Source organism: Sminthopsis crassicaudata, chromosome 5 (assembly GCF_048593235.1).
Source record: "Sminthopsis crassicaudata isolate SCR6 chromosome 5, ASM4859323v1, whole genome shotgun sequence".
Classification (NCBI taxonomy): Eukaryota; Metazoa; Chordata; class Mammalia; order Dasyuromorphia; family Dasyuridae; genus Sminthopsis; species Sminthopsis crassicaudata.
In genome coordinates this window covers 16,973,573-16,993,367 of record NC_133621.1, presented here as the reverse complement: position 1 = coordinate 16,993,367, position 19,795 = coordinate 16,973,573, and the positions used below count along the sequence as shown (strand labels likewise).

The 19,795-nt window shown below is 46.8% G+C and overlaps 1 protein-coding gene across 2 annotated transcripts in view; it reads right to left on the bottom strand.

The window, feature by feature from the left end:
* The window catches only part of CHN2 (chimerin 2), a 252,977-nt gene that overhangs the window by 90,529 nt on the left and 142,653 nt on the right, over positions 1-19,795 (bottom strand). For both annotated transcript variants that reach the window (XM_074266602.1, XM_074266603.1), the window contains exons 2-3: positions 18,932-18,970; positions 10,782-10,837 (exon numbers count right to left, since the gene is read on the bottom strand). In XM_074266602.1, coding sequence (XP_074122703.1) covers positions 10,782-10,837; positions 18,932-18,970 — 95 coding nt within the window. The remainder of the gene's footprint in view (positions 1-10,781; positions 10,838-18,931; positions 18,971-19,795) is intronic.

The following is a 19,795-nucleotide window of genomic DNA, read 5'->3' as shown; positions in this document are numbered from 1 at the left end:
GCTATTATTATACCCATTTTACAGATGAAGAAACTGAAGCAGATGGCTTAGTGATTAGAATTTAGGTCTTCCTGATTCTAGAGACAGTTCTCTATCTACCTTGTCACCTCGCTGATTCTGTTGTTAAATAAAAGCTATGTTTAGAGAGAAAGGAAGATTAATCTGCAAATGAGTTTTTTTTTTTTGGTAAGATTATTCCCATAAAGGTAAATGCAGACTCTTTCATGTTCAACGAAAGGTAATTTAATGAAGATTGCTGAGTCCTATGTAAACAAAGTTTTCCTATTATTGAAAAAGAAAGCTTTTTTAATCACTCAGCAGCTGGTAAATGTTAAGTTTTCATCTCCAAGAATTCATTAAAAAGGAAAAAACAGGAATTTTAAAGCCTTTTACATACATCAGCTAGAGTACCGACTTCCCCTCAGAATTCATTAAGCAGAGTGAGGATGCATTTGATTTTTTCATCCTGAGGATGAGAGAAAAGAAAGTGACAGAATAGCAAATCATGCCTCGGTGACCCAGGGACTCAGTGAGCAATGAAAACGAGCAAAATCCAAAAACGACTGTCTGCTTTTCACCCAGAAGCTACTTCTCACTTTCCCTCGGACCTTCCCCTCGAGCTTCATGGACCTCACCACAGCCGTGAGGACACAGATTGCTCCTTGTCTCTGTTGGCACTTGACGGACTGTTGTTGTGCCACAAAAAATGGCCAAGGGGAAGGGCGTCAGAGAAACCCGGATGACTCGTATGAACTGAGGCAGGACAGGTTAGGCGGGACCAGCAGAACTATTTACACAAGCACAAGAAAGACTGATGAACACCCCAAATCAATGACCGACTCCAATGCTGGAAGAGGGGTAATGATATGCTGGATGATTGTTGGTGGAAAAAGAACCCACTAGACTGCAGAAAAATGAGACATTTATTCTCTGGGGCATCGAAATGGACTAGCTCTGGTCTCAGGAGAACTGAGTTTGAATCTGACCTCAGCTACTTGCTGTGTGACCCTGGGCAAGTCCCTTAACCCAAATTGCCAAAGAAACCAATGGGGTCATGAAGAGATGGACATGACTGAAGGAGAATGACAACCTTACAGATCAAAGCAGATCCATCCCTTCCCAATCCGTATGAATGGACCTTTGCTATTGTCCTTCAATAATTTTCCCCTGGGGGGTTCACTGAAGCCTGGGATATTCTTTCTTCCCTTCCCCACCCAAATTGTCTTGGATTTCTCTTGTACATTTTTCTCTGTTATTGGTCCTAATGGAACACACGTTCTCTAAAGGCAGGGGTCCTTTCATTTTTGTCTCAGTGCTGATTGTCCTGTCGCTGAGAGTCTAGCACTAGCTCCACCACTGAGGGGGGACTGGCCCATCTTTTTGTCTGTTTCCCCAGTCAGCCATTTCTGTGAGGACCTCTTTTCTTGTGCAGTTCTTTGCTTACAATGTGTCCCAACTGGCTCACCCCCTGTGCTTCTCGCCTGGCTTCTGGGTGACTGTCAGTGTTCACCGACTGCGACATTCTATGACTTGCAGACATAGCACCGGAAGAATATTGGTCTTAAAAGATAGGCTTTTTCCAACACACAAAAATATTTATAGTTCTGTGGTGGCCGAGCCCTAGAAACTGAAAGGAGCCGGCCTTTAGTTAGGAAACGGTTAAACAGATGACGGCCGAGAGATGTCATGGAATAAAATTGTGCCATGAGGAATGAGCACAAGGAGGCTTTCAGAGAAAGCTGAATGACTTTGCCTGAACTAGTTCAAAGGGAATAAATCCAGAGTCACTGACACAAGAACATCACTGAAGGGATAAACACTGAGGGTGACCAAAGTTGTGGCCGGTCACCAGGGCGGGGATGGGCGATGGTACCTGGCCCCTCCTTGGGACAGACCGGTGCAGGACAGCAATGTCCGAGGGAGAGCCCTTGGTCATGGCCAAAATGGGAATTTGTTTAGCTTTATTCTTCATATATCCCAAGGATTTTGCTTTTCTTTCTTTTTCTCCCAGGAAAGGAAAGAGAGAAAAATATTTGTTAATTAACATAGACCTATATATTTCAAACAAATAAGCCTTTGTTTCATTATGTCGCAGCTTCCTACAAGTGTATACCACTGTCATCCTGGTCAATGCTGGGTCAGCTTTTGCTTCATTTGTACCATCACTGTACACACACTGATGGGCACGCTCTCTATGGGCAGGCAGTCATCTGGACCCCACAGTCCTTAACAGGAGGTGCTCCCCTCAGAAGTATTTTTTAAAAGGAAGTCATCAAAATAAAATACATTTTACTAACTCCAAAAACAAATAACTAAAGAAATGCAATAAATGAACTAACATAATAGGAGGAATAAGGAAATATCTGCCGCTTGTATTCAATAAGTCTGATTCTATTTTTAAAATATAAAATAGTACCTCAAGCCTTTGTGGAAGGAGCTAACTGCAAAAGCAGCTCTCACAGGATGGGTGAACACAGAAGCAACCACAGGAAAACCACAAGAAGTCGCATGGGGGAGAGAAGCTCCCCTTTGAGTTTGGAAAAAGCTAAAACTCAGTTTTGAAAGAGCTTTCATTGTTTGGAAGTGTTGTCCCCTACCCCTCAGAGGGAGAGATGGAAGGAGGGGAGCCGTTCAGACGAGAGATTCAAGTAAGATTAACCGGAATGGGGCACATATACAAGCGTCAGAAGCTCTGAGAGCTCAGAAGGGACTTTCAAGCTCAACATGATCTCATCTATCCCAGGAGTCCAAGAGTCATTAAATTAACAACTGATTTTTGTATAGTGCATCAGTGCTCGCCAAGTCTCACTTGAGCTTCCCTCAAATGATATGAAGTAAATAGATTAGATTTTATTTTCCAGGTTTACATAAATTTAACAATGGGGTCCAGAGAAGCCAGGACTTGTCCCTGGCTGGACAGCAAGTGGCAGAGACTGAAGCCCAGGTCTTCCTGACTGGAACCCCACACTTTGGTCATCATGTCACATCATCTTTCCTAAGAGCAAACCCTGACTTACAACTTATTCCCAAATCTAAACAGCCTTTGTACCCTCCTGGAGGCTTCATTTCCCCCTAGGAGAGATGAGGAGAGTGTGTAATCAAGGAAAGGAGAGACGCCATCTTTGGGGCAGGTTTCCCATCGGTTTCCTCCGTCTTCGTCCAGAGGGGTCCAGAATACCCAAAAAGTTGGGAAATCCTGGATGTACCACGAGGCTCAGGGACACGCGAGCAGGCCCCAAGTGGCTGTAGGGCCCCTTGGTAGTAAATCACCTTAAAGAACTGAAGAGAGCCTTCTTAGATCTGCAAGCAGGACTTTTACCCAAGGAAGGGATCAAACTCCCGAGTTTTAAATATCCTGGTCTCGGAGTAGATCCCAAACCCAGTACGGATGGACTTTGCAGTGCTGCTAGTGAGGACAGGCTCTCATCGCCTCCAGCCTGGATACTGAAATGGCCTTTGGGCTGGTCTTCTGGCCTCCAGTCTGCCCCCGTCCAGTCCCTCCTCCGCCCAACTGTCCGGTGATCTTCTGAAAGTGCAGGGGGGATCGTGGCACTCCACCATTCAGAAAGTCCAGTGTCTCCTTCCCGCCACTGGATCACGGACAGACGTTATCACCTTGACATCTCCAAGTTAGGAAGCCATGCTTAATTCATTAATGAAGAAGTTGATTGAGCGGATAATGTATGTAGATCTACCACTGCCCTGGAGACATCATATCTATGAAAAAACGGCTCCGAGAACAGTTACCCTAAAAAATCTCCAGTCTGGAGGAAGCTTCATCCTGTCTCTTCTCTGGCCAGGCTCCCCTTTCTACCTGCTCCCCTCTGCTGCCCCTTGGCTAGGTAATCCCTCCCCCAAAGGTGGACTCTTCCAGCACTTTCCTGCCTGTGACGTCGGAGTTAAAGACTAAGGAGCTTTACAAAGGGAGATTCGCCCTCATTTATAAACCTTGGGCCTCCCAAGCAGCCTCCCCAATGGTTGTTTTGTGGGGTCCTCACCACACTGAGAAGGAATGATGAGAGGCTGATAAAAGCTGGCTTTCCACCTTTACAAGGCCTGGATTCCCTGGGCAAAGCATCCAATTTACCCTAGAATCACAAAGCTGGTACTAACAAGGGACCTCCGAGGACACCTAGTTCATATACTGATTATAACCTTAACTTGGGATCTGTGAACTTTAAAGAAGAATTATTTCGGTCACTGTATTTCAATTTACTTGACTTCCTTTGTAATCCCATGAATTTTATTTTAATGCATTTAAAAATATGATTCTGAGAAGGACTTCATAGGTTTCATCTGGGGTCCAGAATAACAAAAAAGTTAGGAAATCCCAGATGAAAGGATCTCTCCACGGAAGATGCTGCCCACTGGGTTTACAGCTTCAGATAAAGCAAAAGAATGATTGAAGAGTGAATGAATGAAAATAAGCAATGAGAAAAAAACCATAAGTAACCTTCAAGGAAGCAATTATAAAATATTAATTAGAAAACTGCTTCAGATTTCACTTTTTCAGCTTTAAAATAGAGCTGTGATTAACAGGGTGGGGGCTACAACCTTTCAAAGGCTCACTGGCTGATACCTGGTGTGGCAGGCCTTGAGACCCCCAGGAGGCCTACGTGGCTGGGGCCAAGGCACATCTCAGTTCCTGACTTCATCAGCATTGTCCCTCGGCCCTAAGTTTTATCAGGTGAACAGAACTGAGAGAATCTTTTCCGATCTCGCTGGTGCTCTCTGACCTGTGTGGTCATCCATCATGGAGACCCCTGTGCCTTGAGAGTCCCATGGATGCTGCAATCACTTTGTAAGCATGTAAGTAAATAAGGAAGCAAGCAAGCAAGGAAGGAAGGAAGGACAGAAGGAAGGAAGGAAAGAAGGAAGGAAGGAAGGAAGGAAGGAAGGAAGGAAGGAAGGAAGGAAGGAAGGAAGGAAGGAAAGAAGGAAGGAAGGAAAGAAGGAAGGAAGGAAGGAAGGAAGGAAGGAAGGAAGGAAGAAAAGAAAGGAAGGAAGGAAGAAAGGAAAGGAGGGAGGGAGAAAAGAAGGAAGGATCAAAGGAACGAAGGAAGGGAAGGAGGGAGGGAGAGAGGAAGGAAGGAAGGAAGGAAAGGAAGGAGGAAGGAAGGACAGAAGGAAGGAAGGAGGGAAGGAGGGAGGGAGGGAGAGAGGAAGGAAGGAAGGAAGGAAAGAAGGAAAGAAGGAAAGAAGGAAGGAAGGAAGGAAGGAAGGAAGGAAGGAAGGAAGGAAGGAAGGAAGGAAGGAAGGAAGGAAGGAAGGAGGGAAGGAAGGAAGGAAGGAAGGAAGGAAAGGAAGGAAAGAAGGAAGGAAGGAAGGAGGGAAGGAAGGAAAGAAGGAAGGAAGGAAGGAAGGAAGGAAGGAAGGAAAGGAAGGAAAGAAGGAAGGAAGGAAGGAGGGAAGGAAGGAAGGAAGGAAAGAAGGAAGGAAGGAAGGAAGGAAGAAAGGAAGGAAGGAAAAAAAGAAAGGAAGGAAGGAAGAAAGGAAAGGAGGGAGGGAGAAAAGAAGGAAGGATCAAAGGAACGAAGGAAGGGAAGGAGGGAGGGAGAGAGGAAGGAAGGAAGGAAGGAAAGGAAGGAGGAAGGAAGGACAGAAGGAAGGAAGGAGGGAAGGAGGGAGGGAGGGAGAGAGGAAGGAAGGAAGGAAGGAAAGAAGGAAAGAAGGAAAGAAGGAAGGAAGGAAGGAAGGAAGGAAGGAAGGAAGGAAGGAAGGAAGGAAGGAAGGAAGGAAGGAAGGAAAGAGGGAAAGAAGGAAGGAAGGAAGGAAGGAAGGAAGGAGGGAAGGAAGGAAGGAAGGAAGGAAGGAAGGAAAGGAAGGAAAGAGGGAAAGAAGGAAGGAAGGAAGGAAGGAAGGAAGGAAGGAAGGAAGGAGGGAAGGAAGGAAGGGAGGGAGGGAGGAAAGGAAGGAAAGAGGGAAAGAAGGAAGGAAGGAAGGAAGGAAGGAAGGAAGGAAGGAAGGAGGGAAGGAAGGAAAGAAGGAAAGAAGGAAGGAAGGAAGGAAGGAAGGAAGGAAAGGAAGGAAAGAAGGAAGGAAGGAAGGAGGGAAGGAAGGAAGGAAGTAACATATGGGGTTAGCTCTCTCAAAGCTGCTCCTTTCCTCCCAACCATTAGGTTCCAATTTCTATGTGGCCACTCCCGTGGCCATTGCTTCCAGGAGGTGTAATTTCTTGGATAACTGAGCACAAATTCAAAGATCTATTTACTGCCGATAGTTAACTTACAAATCACAATTACTATGAACACTATTAGCGATTACTGATTACTAACAGAAGACATCAAATGGAATAGTGGTTAGAGAGTAAATACGGGGGACGAGAAGCTCTGGGTTCAAATTCTGTTCCTGGGTAAGTCCCAAACAACGTCGAATAGAAGGAGCCAAGCAGATTGATACAGGAGTTTTCTTACACTAATGACGTCACAGCCTCGTCCTGGATGTGTCCCACGGAGTAAAGACAAAAGAAACCCAGAGAGAGAGTATAAATGAAGCCACGAGGCAGGGCTGGTTATGGCGCAGTCCCTGCTCAGAACTTCACTTTGCCTAAAAGGACCAACCTGTGCTTTCTCTGATCGTGCTTCCTGTGCTCGGCCCAGCTCGGCAGGAGGCCGTTCTCCTGGGCCCTTCATGTCTGGCTGCCCATCCTGGGCCATCTCTCAGGAGCACAGACTTAGAACTAGAATGGATGGGACCGCCAATTCACTCTGTCCTGGACCCAGAATTCCCCCGTGCCCTCAACTCCGGATCAAGACTTCCTATAAAGGGGGGCAGGCTTTCCATCACTCTTCAGGTGGCTCTATGTCTGAGAAACTTTTCTTCCCCACGAACTCAGTTACTTTCTATTAGTGATTCTCGTCCTCCCCTTTGGGGCTCGGCTGAAGAACTCTGATTTCTCTTCTGTGTCTGTGGGACATCTTCCCGAATACTCGAAGATAATCCCCCTGCTCTTCCCCCAAAGACTCCTCTTCTTTAGCCTAAGAGAGCCCACGTTCCTCAAGCCAATTCTCATGGAGCAGGGAATCCCGGCCCCCACTAGTCCCTTCTGGACTCGCTGGCCACCTTCGGGACCAGGGCTTCTTAACCCCATGGGCATCATGGGTCCCTTTCCTAGAATGGCGACGCCCAAGGATCCGCTCATTAAATGCATAAAGTAAAAAGAGAAACCAATTCTGCTAAAAAGGAGGCGTGATTTTTTTCACCCACATCCAGGCTTATGGATGCTTGAAATGTATTCAAAGACTCCAAGCTAAGAACCTCCGCTTCATAGAACTACTGTCTTTTCTAAATTGTGGACTTGGCGTTAAGCCCACGTGGTCTAACCAGAGACTCCAAGCTGGTAGCATCAGTGCCACAGAGAAAGAGCTAGAAGGGCCTCAGGGCTCACAGAGCGCACCCTCTCTTTTTACAGATAAGAACACTGGTTCAGAGAGTTTGAGTGACTGGCCCTGGCTCGTACAACCACCAAGTATCTGAAGCAGAACCTGCATTCGGTTCTTCTTGACTTTCAAGTCTGACATCCACTTCACAGTCACAATCTGCTTGGAGGCGAGGGCAGAATGGGCATTTTCTGAGCACAGATTATGTAACATCTTTATAGCACTTTAGGGCTTACAAAGTGTTTTCCCCACAACCATTCTGAAAAAAATGACTAAAAATATTGAGTGCATGGGCTGGGGGGAGGGGAAAAGGGACATAAATGAACGATGGGTTCATGAATTATTGAATGAAGGAATGATAAAACATTCATTAAGCATTTACTACAGGCCGGGGATCACTGTGCTAAGTGTAGGGAATGCAAATTCAAGTAGGAGACAAGACCCTGTCCCCAAGGTGCTTAATTCTAACCGGAGGACAGGTCATAAAAAGAGAGGCACATATCCTAGCAAGGTTTGGAAGGCGGGGGGCTAATTTCAGGTAAAATGAGGTAAACACATCTCCCAGATTCCAGAGCCCAGGGGCCCAGGGAGCCTGGCCCTTATACCCCATGGCAGGATGAAAGAAGCTCATGATCATTAAATGAGATCTTTTCTTCTTTTCTCTTCTCTTCTTTTCTCTTCTTTTCTTTTCTTTTCTTTTCTTTTCTTTTCTTTTCTTTTCTTTTCTTTTCTTTTCTTTTCTTTTCTTTTCTTTTCTTTTCTTTTCTTTTCTTTTCTTTTCTCTTCTTTTCTTTTCTCTTCTCTTCTTTTCTTTCTTCTTCTTTCTTCTTCTTCTTCTTCTTCTTCTTCTTCTTCTTCTCCTTCTTCTTCTTCTTCCTCTTTTTCTTCTTCTTCCTCCTCTTCTTCCTCCTTTTCTTCTTCCTTTTCTTCTTCCTTTTCTTCTTCCTCTTCCTCTTCTTCTCCTCCTCCTCCTCCTCCCCTCCTTCTCTTCCTCCTCCCCCTCCCCCCTTTTTTTTTCTTCCTCCCTGCCCCAAAGATTACAAGCATGTGCTATTGCTCTTTGTCATTAGTCCTTTATACCAGAATTTTCACGGGCAGGATGGAATATTCTGCGCCCATCTTTTCCTTCCAGCTTTCCCTTTGGCACCGGGGTGGGAAAGAACAGGTTCAGAATTATCCCGGCTGCTGTGTCTATCAGGGAATTTCTCACGATCCTAACAGGTGCATGGGGATACAAGACCTGAGTCTTGGAAGCTGCCCGTCTATCAGCCCACATGCTCCGAAGAGCCCCCGTACAGTAAGCACAAGAGCGGTCCTGTATTCTCTGCACATCTCAGCCAATTATGTGATAAAAAGAAATGTGAGACCATTACCACGAATGCGGGGCCAGTCACTTAGCTCTGCTGCCTTCTGAGGAGGAAGAATGAAATGGACTTGACAGTCAATGTTACAGTTGAGAATTTTTAAAAAGTCTCCAGCAGGATAAAAGCTTTAAAGTCCTATTGTTCCCGTGCTTTACCCCTCTGAGGTCAGGAAGGGAGCCTGCATCCTTTCATGCTGTGACTGCCCAGTGGTGGTCCTGATTTAACTTAAAAAACCCCTACTGTGTGCCCACTCCCATATAGAGCGTGCTTGTGCTCCAGAAAACGCTGGTTGTTAAATATTCAGGGCCAGCATTATTAACACTTGGAAAATTGGCAAACTCCCCAAATCAGAGCTAGATTTATTGTTTTATAGGGTGTCTAGACTTAAAAAAGTGATGGAGAAAGCGTTAATAATGCAGTTTCTCTAACAGATTCAGCCTCTCATCCTCCCTCCATTTTTTAGCCTAAACATTTTCCTCACGGTGCATAAGAATATTCTAATCAACCTGATCAGTGGTAAGGAGAGGGACTTCAGACTTCTCTACCAGCTCTGACATTACTCTGGCCTTTTTCTGGGGACTCTGGAGGAAAGGTCTTCTCAGAACTGGAATTAGGCCAGGAGATTAATTTTAACAAATTTTACCCAAAGCACTTTTTATGAAGGAAAAAAACAACAACAAATCCTGAACCCAACATACCAGTGGCTCAATGGGCTGTGTATGTGAATTGCCCTTAGGATAGGTCCTAAACAAAACCTCCAATGATTCGAGGAGTAAAGAGTTGCTCTTAGGGAACCTTGGGATTTGGGGGAAAGCAGTTTTGTATATTTGATCAAGAAAATAAGATTGTGGGGCAGCTGGGTGGAGCAGTGGGTGGAGCACGGGCCCTGAAGTCAGGAGGACCTGAGCTCAAATCTGCTCTCAGAGCCCAGAGCCGGGCAAGTCACTTAACCCCAACGGCCTCAGCAAAAAAATAAGAATTACAAAATAAAAAACATAAAAAAAGAAAACAAGATCCTGTGTGACTCCCCCCCCTCCTCCCCCCCCCCCCTGTATTCCTCGCCTTTGCCAACACCATATTTACATTATTTATGCTTATTCATGTCATTTACATGGATGCTCTCAATAGAATGTAGACTCCTTGAGGGCAGGAAATGTTTTTCTTTGTAACCTAGAACCCAGGAGGACCAGAGCACTGAAATTCCTTGGGGGATGCTTGATGACTGATTGGCTGACCGACGCCCCTATTAATAAATACGTCACATCACAAAACGGATGCTCCCCGGCCTCCAGGACTTGTGTCTGAGAGGAATTTTGGCCCAGATTTGCCGGAGAACTGGGGGTGAGCGTCTGGGCAGACACGGCAGGCCGCCCCTGCACGATGAACCTGTGCTGTTCCACGAGGTCAGTGGGTCGTTTTGGTTTGTGTTAGCTACCACCAGGGGGGTTCTGTTGGACAGGCAGGAAGGGGAAACAGAGAGGGATTCTCTAGGAGGTGACCACGGTGTTCTAAAAAGAGCAGCAATAAGACACTTTTTTAAGCATTTCCTAAACCACCCAAAATAGAAATGAAAACGGCAGACCTGGCTCTGGTTTCCTTCGCTTTGCTGTTGCTCACAAGCACCAGAGACACCGTGGATACAAACCTCATCCGTCCGGGGAGGGCTGAGGAAAAGAGCGTGGGCCTGTGGGCACTTTTGGAGCCCCTTAGTCAGACGCCTCCAAGGCCGACAAAGAGGCTAAAATGTGGGGTCTCCAGCGAGCGACCCTGAAGAAAAGGACTGTGTTTGTTTTTCAGTTTTGTGAAGCCCCCGTCATCACGAAACGCTCCCCACGAACTCGGGGCCGCTCTGCTTCCTGGTTTCCAAGCTGAGGTTGGTGAGCATCGGAAGCACGACCGACCGAGAATACAAATGCTTAAGATGCTGCGAGATGGGCCCGCCATAAAATGTTAATGGGAGTCAGAGGGAAAGTTGGCCAATATCAATACCCGGCTGCCGATGGATCGGGGTTAGAAGGAGAAGTGTCGTAATACTGACCTCCCGAGGACAGATGATCCTCTTGGGTCTGGGCGCTTCCTGCTGTAACTGGTACACTGTCAAAGAGAAAAATGCAGTCCGTGATCACGGGGAAACGTACACAGACACACAAACACGCACTCAGAGGGACACAAACGCTCCTCAGAAACTAAGAATGCAGTTTTTTCTTAAGGGAGAAAGGGACATCCTTAGATCACAGAATCAGGTCATTTATATGGAAATTAGTCACTGAGAATGTAAACTGACAAAATTGATTTTTTTTTTTAAATTCTTATGAGGCTGACTTTGTTGGATAATTGTTACCGGCACTGTTCATTTTATGATTTTCTTGGAAGTCTAGATATGATTGAAAATATTCTGAATATTTTAAAGAGAGACGATCACTTGGGAGTACCTAACGGCAAAGCCAAATGACAGGATCTTGAATTTAAATGTTAATGTCAGAGATCTTTGGACGGGCCAGACAAGGGCTGACGTGAAAAGAAGTGTCATTCTCTACAGGCATCTGCAAGGACCCCTCAGAAGGCTCCCTGGGAATGAGCAAAGCGTTGCTCTTTTATTTCTTTTTCCATCTCTATGCTGCCTATCACGATGGTTTCCCTTCCATGTCATTATTTCCCATCCCCCCTCCACCCCTTTCTAGTTCTCTTCCTTCATCTTATTTCCGAGCTCAATAATAGCTCCCTTCCACTTGTTTTCAAGGCAAACTTTAGATTTTGACAGAGCTGAGCAGAGAACTCACAGAATGAAAACCAATTTAGCTTAGCCTGTCACTTTCAATGTGCCTTTTGCCATTATTTCAGTGGCTGAAGCCTGAATGAGTCTTGGTCCTCCTGAAGGCCCACAATTCTGCTTACTCCTGCAGGAAAATCGCAGGGCCATAGTAGAGCCTTTAGATCTCCCACCTTAAAAAAATAAAGGGAGAGTGAGTGAAAAACTCGCGGCTGCTTTCAGCATCTCCACAAAGGCAAAGTTAATTAGGGACAGAATCTGAGTCAAGTTAAAAGTCCATCTGTGTCAACTCCTTCCTCTTAACCCTACTAGAAAACAAAGAGAAAACCTTCTGTGGCAGAAGGTGGATAAATGTTGTAATCGTGGGGCATTCACCTTTCTGGCGTCAGCTCTCTGCCATCTGTCACGTTAAAGCAGACCCTGGTGTCCTTGCGGACACACCGCTGCTCTGGGCATCTGAGAACTCGTGTTTTGGAGTGCCCCCTTCAGCAGAGCGTGTTAGAAGCCGTGGGCGCCCTGGTGATTGTTTAGATCCTCTCCTAATCTTCCATAGAGCAGAAGTTCCATGAGGGCAGAGTTTTGTGCCTCACATAATGCTTGGCTATACCATGTGGTAGTAGGTCCTTAGTAAATACTCACTGACTGACCGAAACGAGGCCTTCTCAATGTATCGTGGCCTTTCTCAGGGCTTTTTGTTTTTTAAATAACAGCACTTGTGGACTTTTCTCTCATCTCTCATCCTTTCCTGGTCAGGTTCTCACCTGCATCCTCCTTGTCACACGCCGTAATCTCCTGCTTCCCGGGTCCCCAAACCCCACCCTGGAGCATCAATATTCCCCCAGTGACACTGTGGCTATGAGTCCTGAGCTCTAAAAATCACAGCTGGGGGGGACCCAGTCTTGAGGGCAGAAGAGGAAAAACCCTGCGTTCCTAGACACGCTGTGAAATGTCAGGCTTTCAAGGGAGTGGCTTCCTTGCTCTTAGGGATGTGAGGGGCCACGAGGATGGGGGACTCCAGGCAGACAAACACCAGGGATGTGCAGCCAATGGGAAGCGAGCCTTCCTCTTGCCAAGGGCTCCTGCCTGCTCCAGGATCACCGCTGGCCCAGACGGGGTACAGCGAGCAGGGACGGGCCCCGGAGGTTGGGCCCCCAGATCTTCTGTGAACATGAGCTATTTTTATGCCTCCAACATTTTAGATAGGAAGGTAGATAGTGAGGTCTTTGATTAGAATGGGGAAAGGGGAATACAACTGTCAGCTACATGTTCTTGCTTGGAGATGGGAAATCCTAGAAGACTCTGGAAAATAGGAGTAATGGCATTTCTCCAATACGGCACCGAGGCCCCTGAGGAGCCACACTACCAGAAGAAGGCATCAGGACAGGGAGACTTGATAAATTATGGATCTGTGCCTTCTTCTCACTCGAATGATCTGATGGAAACTGGTAAACTTAAAAGACAGTAAAATGCTGACCTTTATTTTTTTTCCATTAAGAGCTTCTGCCCATCCTATCCCCTCGCTCCTACAAAGACATGACAACAACCCGTGGACAGAAGGGAGGCTCTGACTTTATTAAAGGCAAGTTGCCAGAGGGACAGCCTGTTATATGGCAGAAGGAAGGCTGCTTTTCAAATTAAATGACACCATGTAGCATCCTGGACAACCAGGGCCCAGCTGGTCCAACTCCCTCACTTTACAGATGAGGAAACTGAGTCTTTGAGAGATCATGTGCCTCACCAGGTTCTCAGGCTGGTGGGCCTTGATTTGGAGGGTTTAGCTGCTGACTTGGCCATTTATCACCTCGCACAAATCCCTTTACCTCTCCAAGGTCTCGTTTCCTCCCTTCTAAAACAAGATTTGATAGACAATGTCTTATGAAACCCTCGCGGGCTGAAGATCTGGAAGATCTATTCAAAGTTATGATCCTAGAACTTTGCCCCCGTTTTAAAAAGGGAATCTTGAGATTTACAGGGCAGCAGGAGAAGGAACAGAGAGGGTTAAGGCCGAAAGGTTTCGTGCATAATCCCAGATCTTGCAGACCTAATCCCAGTGAGGTACCCTGGGAGCTGAGGGAATTCTTCCAAGCGATGCAGACTTTGTGAAGGACCAGGGGAGCCTCCCTGTCCCGTCTGATCCCCTCCTCCCAACCGCTGGGGCCTCCCTCCCCAATTAAACTTGGATTAAACTGCCCTAAATTGCTTCACTTCACATTTGCACTCTGTATATTTATATATGGCGTTATTGTCTCCTGACTAGAATCTAACTCTCTGGGGAGGCTGGTTTCTCTTTGTGCTGTATCTACAGCCCTTGGCACAGTGCATGACTTATCGTACCTGTTTAATAAGTACTCGTGAAGAACGGATCGATCGTTCTTACACGAGGCCAAAATCAGCCCCTGACTTTTGCTTATGGACCATAAGCCAGAGGTCAAAATTCGTGTCCCACAAGGAAAGGGCTCCTGGAAACCCTCCCCCAAGTTGGGTGCCAAAGAGCCGGCCAGACTGGTTTCTGGAGATAAGCGGGCAGTGCCGGACCCTGCCTGCCATGGGCATTGTCTGCCCGCCGATAATGACATCCTGAAAGAGCCACGGGCAGGCCTGAGGGAACCCAAACTTTGTCTAGACTGCAGTTCTTGCCGTATCACTGATTTGACCTATGGAAATAACAATAAATAGCTAGCATTTCTATAGTGCTTCATGGTTGCAAGATATTTTTACAAATATTAGTTCCCTGTAACCTCACTGTAACCCTGGGAGGTAGGTGCTATTCTTTCCCCCATTTTACAGATGAGAAAACAGAGTCAGGTCGAGGTTAAGGGAGTTAGCCAGCAAATATCTGAAGCTGGATTTGAACTCGGGGCTTTTAAATCCACTACATTGGCTAGCGGCCTCAAATTAGCACCATCCACAGCATGACGGGAGGGGGGTGGGGGAGAAATCTCTTCTGGGCCTTCGAATGCAGGAATTACAGTCCCAGACATTTACAGTCGGAAGGCTCCTTACTACAACTCCTCCAACATGCAGGGGCTGGGCCCGCTTTCTTTCTGGAGCAAAGATTTAAGTTTGCTTAGTCATTTTTTCCCCCAGGTTCACACCCCAAAGTGACGACTCTTCGGCTGTTTGGATGTTTTCTTAAGAGTATCTCATGGCGATCGATGATTTAAAAGACCAGCTGTGGTCCCAGCAGCATTCTCTCAGAGCCATAACTAGGGTAGAGAGACAGGGGCTTTGACAGGCAAGCAGGGCAGCAAAATTTAAAGAGCACTGACTTTGTTTTTAGTTTTTCATAGGGAGGAACAACTGAACCTAGCACTGGGTTATCAGAGTCATTCATTTGAACAGGAAGCTGCAAGATGGAACTTCTCCATGTTTCTCTAGCGGGACTGCCCTTCTCCATCCCTCCTCAGCTGAAGGTGTCCCAGGGTCATTCAACCCCTGAGGGGCCTTGCCTCTCTCAGTGTCTTATTTGTTGTTGTCCCCAACCTTACAGATTACTTTACTTTTAAAAGTGAATTAAAGGCACCACAGGGCTACTTACCCTGGGCTCCAGCACTCTAGAATGGGGCATCTGGAAGGGCTTCTGGGGAAGTTTGTAGTAAGTAAAACATTTAGGGGGGATGTCTCCCCTTTAGAACTGCAGAAGTGTCTAAGCTTCAGCGGGAGGAACTGCTCCATGGGGCCATATTTCCTACAACACACACCCCCTTTTTGAAGTTGCTTCCTTCTCTACAACCCTGACACTGAGTCTAAGGCAGCTTTCCGCTCTTGGCCCCAATGTGTTTCTGAAACCTGCAGAAGGTGGATCCCTAAAATTCCCCCGGGAACAAGCTCGTCATTAGAACTGAATTCCTGACCCAGGGTTTCTCATCAAATAAACTATCAGTCCGTCACCAAGTATTTATTAAGTGCCTGGCGTGAGCCTTGGAGGAAAGATAAGGCTCTTTAACCATCTGAAGGGTGCATTGTGCTCCAAATTCTTCAGAAAGGGAAGAAATGTAATGGACCTCTGGAGTCTGGCAGCTGAGCTCATGGCTCCGGGACAAGGAGCCTCTCCAAGGCTCCCGGTGAGTCCTCGTCACTAAGACAGGGCCTGTTCTCAGTCCTTGTTGACCCCTCTGCAGGCTGGGAGGCTGCTCTCCAGCCTTTTCTTTCTGCAGCCTGGGACACTGCCCTTCAGCCTCTTACATGGAATTCTCTTTCCTGAAGGCTTCGGGGACACTCTCGCCCCTGCTTCCCCTACCCGTGTGGCCCTTCCATCTCAGGCTCCTGGGGAAAAATCCCTCCAGGGCACACACTCACCATGCTCTGGCTGCCTTTCTCTAGGCATCTACGCTAACGCAGAGATTTCCAAGCTCTCCTGGCTTCAGTTATCGTCCCTGCCCAGCTGATTCTCAGATTTAGGGGTCCAAGCCTAACCTCTGTCTTGGGGCAGCTGGGGGTACAATGGATAGAGCCCCAGGCCTGGGGTACCTGGGTTCAAACCCAGCCTTAGACCGCTCTGTGGTTCTGGGCAAGTCATTTAACTCTGTCTGCCTTGGTTTCTTCATCTGTAAAACAGGCTGGAAAAGTCAACTGGCAACCAGCCTAGATCAATCACCAACTGCCTCTTGTACATCTTGAATTGGATTAGCTCCCCTCCCCCCCAGTACCTTCCCTCTGGAGCACCCTCACATTGCACTGGCTCTACCTTGTCTCCCCATTAGAGGGCTGGGACAAAGCCTTTTCTGTGTCACAAGCCCTTACAGAGCCTGCATCCTACGATGAAATCCATCGAATTTAATGGTCTGGTGCGGTGTTGATTTGGAGTCTGTGCTTGTAGACAACTATTTATAAGGTGTTTCAATGCATTTAATTCAATGCAGTTTAATACTTTTAAAAACGAATGGTTTACTTTAATAAGCAATATAGACTTAAGTCTCAGCCACGTATTGTCATTCCTTCCCATTCTATGTGTTGAGAGAAATACGGTCCCACAGACAGAAGATACCTCCAGATGAAGGTATTTTTCACTGACTCTCCCTCCCTCCTTCTCTGTCTGTGTCTCTGCCTCTCTCTCTCTCTGTCTCTCTCTCTCTCTGTCTTTGTCTCTCTCTCTCTGTCTCTCTCTGTGTCTCTGTCTCTGTCTCTCTGTCTCTGTCTCTGTCTCTCTCTCTCTGTCTCTCTCTGTGTCTCTGTCTCTCTCTCTGTCTCTCTCTGTCTCTCTCTGTGTCTCTCTGTCTGTCTCTCCCTCTCTCTCTCTCTCTGTCTCTCTCTCTCTCTCTGTCTCTCTCTCTCTCTGTCTCTCTCTGTGTCTCTCTGTCTGTCTCTCCCTCTCTCTCTCTCTCTGTCTCTCTCTCTCTCTGTCTCTGTCTCTCTCTGTCTCTCTGTCTCTCTGTCTCTCTCTCTGTCTCTGTCTCTGTCTCTCTCTCTGTCTCTGTCTCTGTCTCTCTGTCTCTCTGTCTCTCTCTCTCTCTCTCTCTCTCTGTCTCTCTCTGTCTCTCTGTCTCTCTCTGTCTCTCTCCCTCTCTCTCTCTCTCTGTCTCTCTCTCTCTCTCTCTCTCTCTGTCTCTCTCTCTGTCTCTCTCTCTGTCTCTCTCTCTGTCTCTGTCTCTCTCTGTCTCTCTCTATCTCTCTGTCTGTCTCTCTGTCTCTCTCTGCATGTAGGTAATATAAAATGTTTCTGGTGTTAAACCATTTGAAAGTTTGCTGTTGCTGTTTTATTGGGCTCCAAGATGAGATGGCAGGCAAGATGGTGCCCCTGCATGCTTGTACACAGGGTAGGATAGAGAACAACCTGATTTGATCCTGTAATAATAAATTGGAACAAAACGAATGTGTTAACTAATAAATGCTCATTAAACATATTTTTGGTTGGATTTAGGCCCTTGTACCCAGGGGTCATTTACTTTAGACTTTTTTTTTCAGTTGATTAAAACAGCATCTATTGCCTTAGAAAATCACAAATTAAGATTATCTATGTTTCATTGCAGTTTTATTTCTTTTGTTAAATATATCTTAATTACGTTTTCACCTGATTTCGACCTCAGTGGAGAGTTTTGAGGGCCACATGCCCTTTGCTCTAGATGGTCCAGGTTTCCTAAAAAGCTGCCTGAGGAGTTCTCAGTGGCTCCTTACTTTTAATAAATTTCCCCACACCCAACAGAGACTTTAGTAGTTGCACCAGGGAGCCCAGAGTGGATACTGCCTTTGCCACTGCCCTAACCCTGCCCTGCAGCTGCCATCTTGCTACTACTGTTGGCATCTGTCCTAGTAGAAAACAATGGAAGGGGGAAAAGTCCCGTAAGAGTTTATAAAGGTGGCTCCCCCCTTTGCCTCTTGGGTATTCCTGGCCATGGCTGCCACTGCTCAGCCCCAGACCAAAAATCTGCTATGAGAGAGGCCCTTTCCTGCCACAGCCAGCTTAGCCTGTGAAGTCTCTCTGTCTGACTCTAGAGAAGAAGCCAAAATGGTTTGGGGGAGATGCTCAAGTGTTCTGACCCACCCCAAAGGCTTGTCCCTTTCCTGCCCCCTGACTAACCAAAACAAAAGCAGAATACAGGCAGGAGCAGAAGAAAATTTCTCCTCCACCCACAATGTTAATTGGAGCAAAAAGATAAAAAAAGACCAAAATAACTGTCACAGAATCTTTCAGATTTGAGAGACCCATTTTGTTGATGTGATCCTGAGGGTCTTCGAGGCTTTCTATTAGCCATTTTTACTTTCAAGCTAAATACGAGTGGGGGACCATGCTTTGTGCCTTTTTGCTCTTGCCTGGGCAGGAAGATTCTGGGAGTATAAGTGTTGCTCTTCCTAGTTTTATTTAGTAAGGGTAAGCAGGCCCAGAGTTGCTGGGGCAGGACAGGGGGGCATTTGGGTGGGCCACAGCAATGAGTATGTCCCCCAAACCTTCTAAACAGCAGTCAGAGGTCGGGGGGACCTCATTTACTACTCAGGAGCTAACTGAGACCCAGAAAACTCTAGTGAGGGCTTTAAGGGGACCCAGGAAGAATCCGGCAGAGCCCCGGACAGCCGCCCTAGCCTGTTTTCCCCACTTGCTAGGTTCCCTGCCGCCTACCTTTGTGTGGGCATATTTGCGGCTCACAAACCCACCACTTGCCCCCTTACTGTCAGCCTGAGTAAAAAGAGTCAGGAGTTGGGAGGGCAGGCAGGAAGCCAGCAGTCACCTATCATCTACATCTTAGGTTCCTGCTGCTTGTGGGCCAGATGCTGTGGGTCTGTGGGCGAGCCGTGGCCTCCGAGGGGAAACTCACGGCATCCTTCTTTGTCTCTGCTGAATCTCACCCTAGTGGGCAACTAATGGATTTTGCTTCTCGGGGCCATTCATCAGGGGTTGTCCAAGTGTGCCAAGTCAATTTTTAAGGAATAATTAAACAAGGGGGAGGGGAAGAGGGCTGATAAGATGAATTTCTGCTACTCACAATATGATTTCCATATGGGAGGCTGGTATTCTTCAGCATCTAGAAGTGAAAAAGAAAGAAAGAGAGAAATCAGTCCATCAGCCCAAAGTCAAGCTGTCAACAAGTTGTCTTCTCCAGGGAAGCTCCAGCCTGTCAGCAAAATTTGCATTTCTGCCCCCAAGTGAACCGCATCCTCATTTACAGGAGGTTTTAGATAAGAGGGAGAGAATGTCAGTTCCAACACTTGTGGACTCAACACCATTTCCCCCCCCTGATAACTTGACGTGACAGAATCAATTGCTTAACCGTTTTCCTAGAGCCCAGTGAATCAAAAGGATATTTTAAGTAATTAACTCCACGGTGCCCTCCGGAAAGGTTTTCCGCCACCATGTACTTGTCTTGGAATAATAAACATATAATTCATCATCCGGCTTCAAAGCCGACCTTTTGCCCATTTATTAAAATCACAAAGAGGGAAGGGTGTGATATGTCATCTCAAAAGTTTTGCAACCCGAGCAAGTGGGCTGTCCACGCACTGGATCCGACGGAGCCGGAATGCTGACAATTCCATTGGAACGACATAATCTCCTTGAATTGGGTCCAATGTGTGATTTAGAGATTTCTCAGAAAGCCGATCAGTAGTCAGAAGTGTCAGAAGAATTACAAGCAAGTGTGAAAGGCTCAATTGCTATTCATCAGCTTAGAATGGGGCTGGGGAGGGGGAAAGGAGGAGAAGTCTTCGGGTTCAGAAGATGGAAGCATTTACATGTTGACAGCTGAGCTGACAGTGATTGAACAGTCTCCCCGCGGTCATGGGAGGCCCTGCGATGAAGCACTAGAACAATGCATCATCATGGCGACGGATGACCTCGGGATAAATCCAGA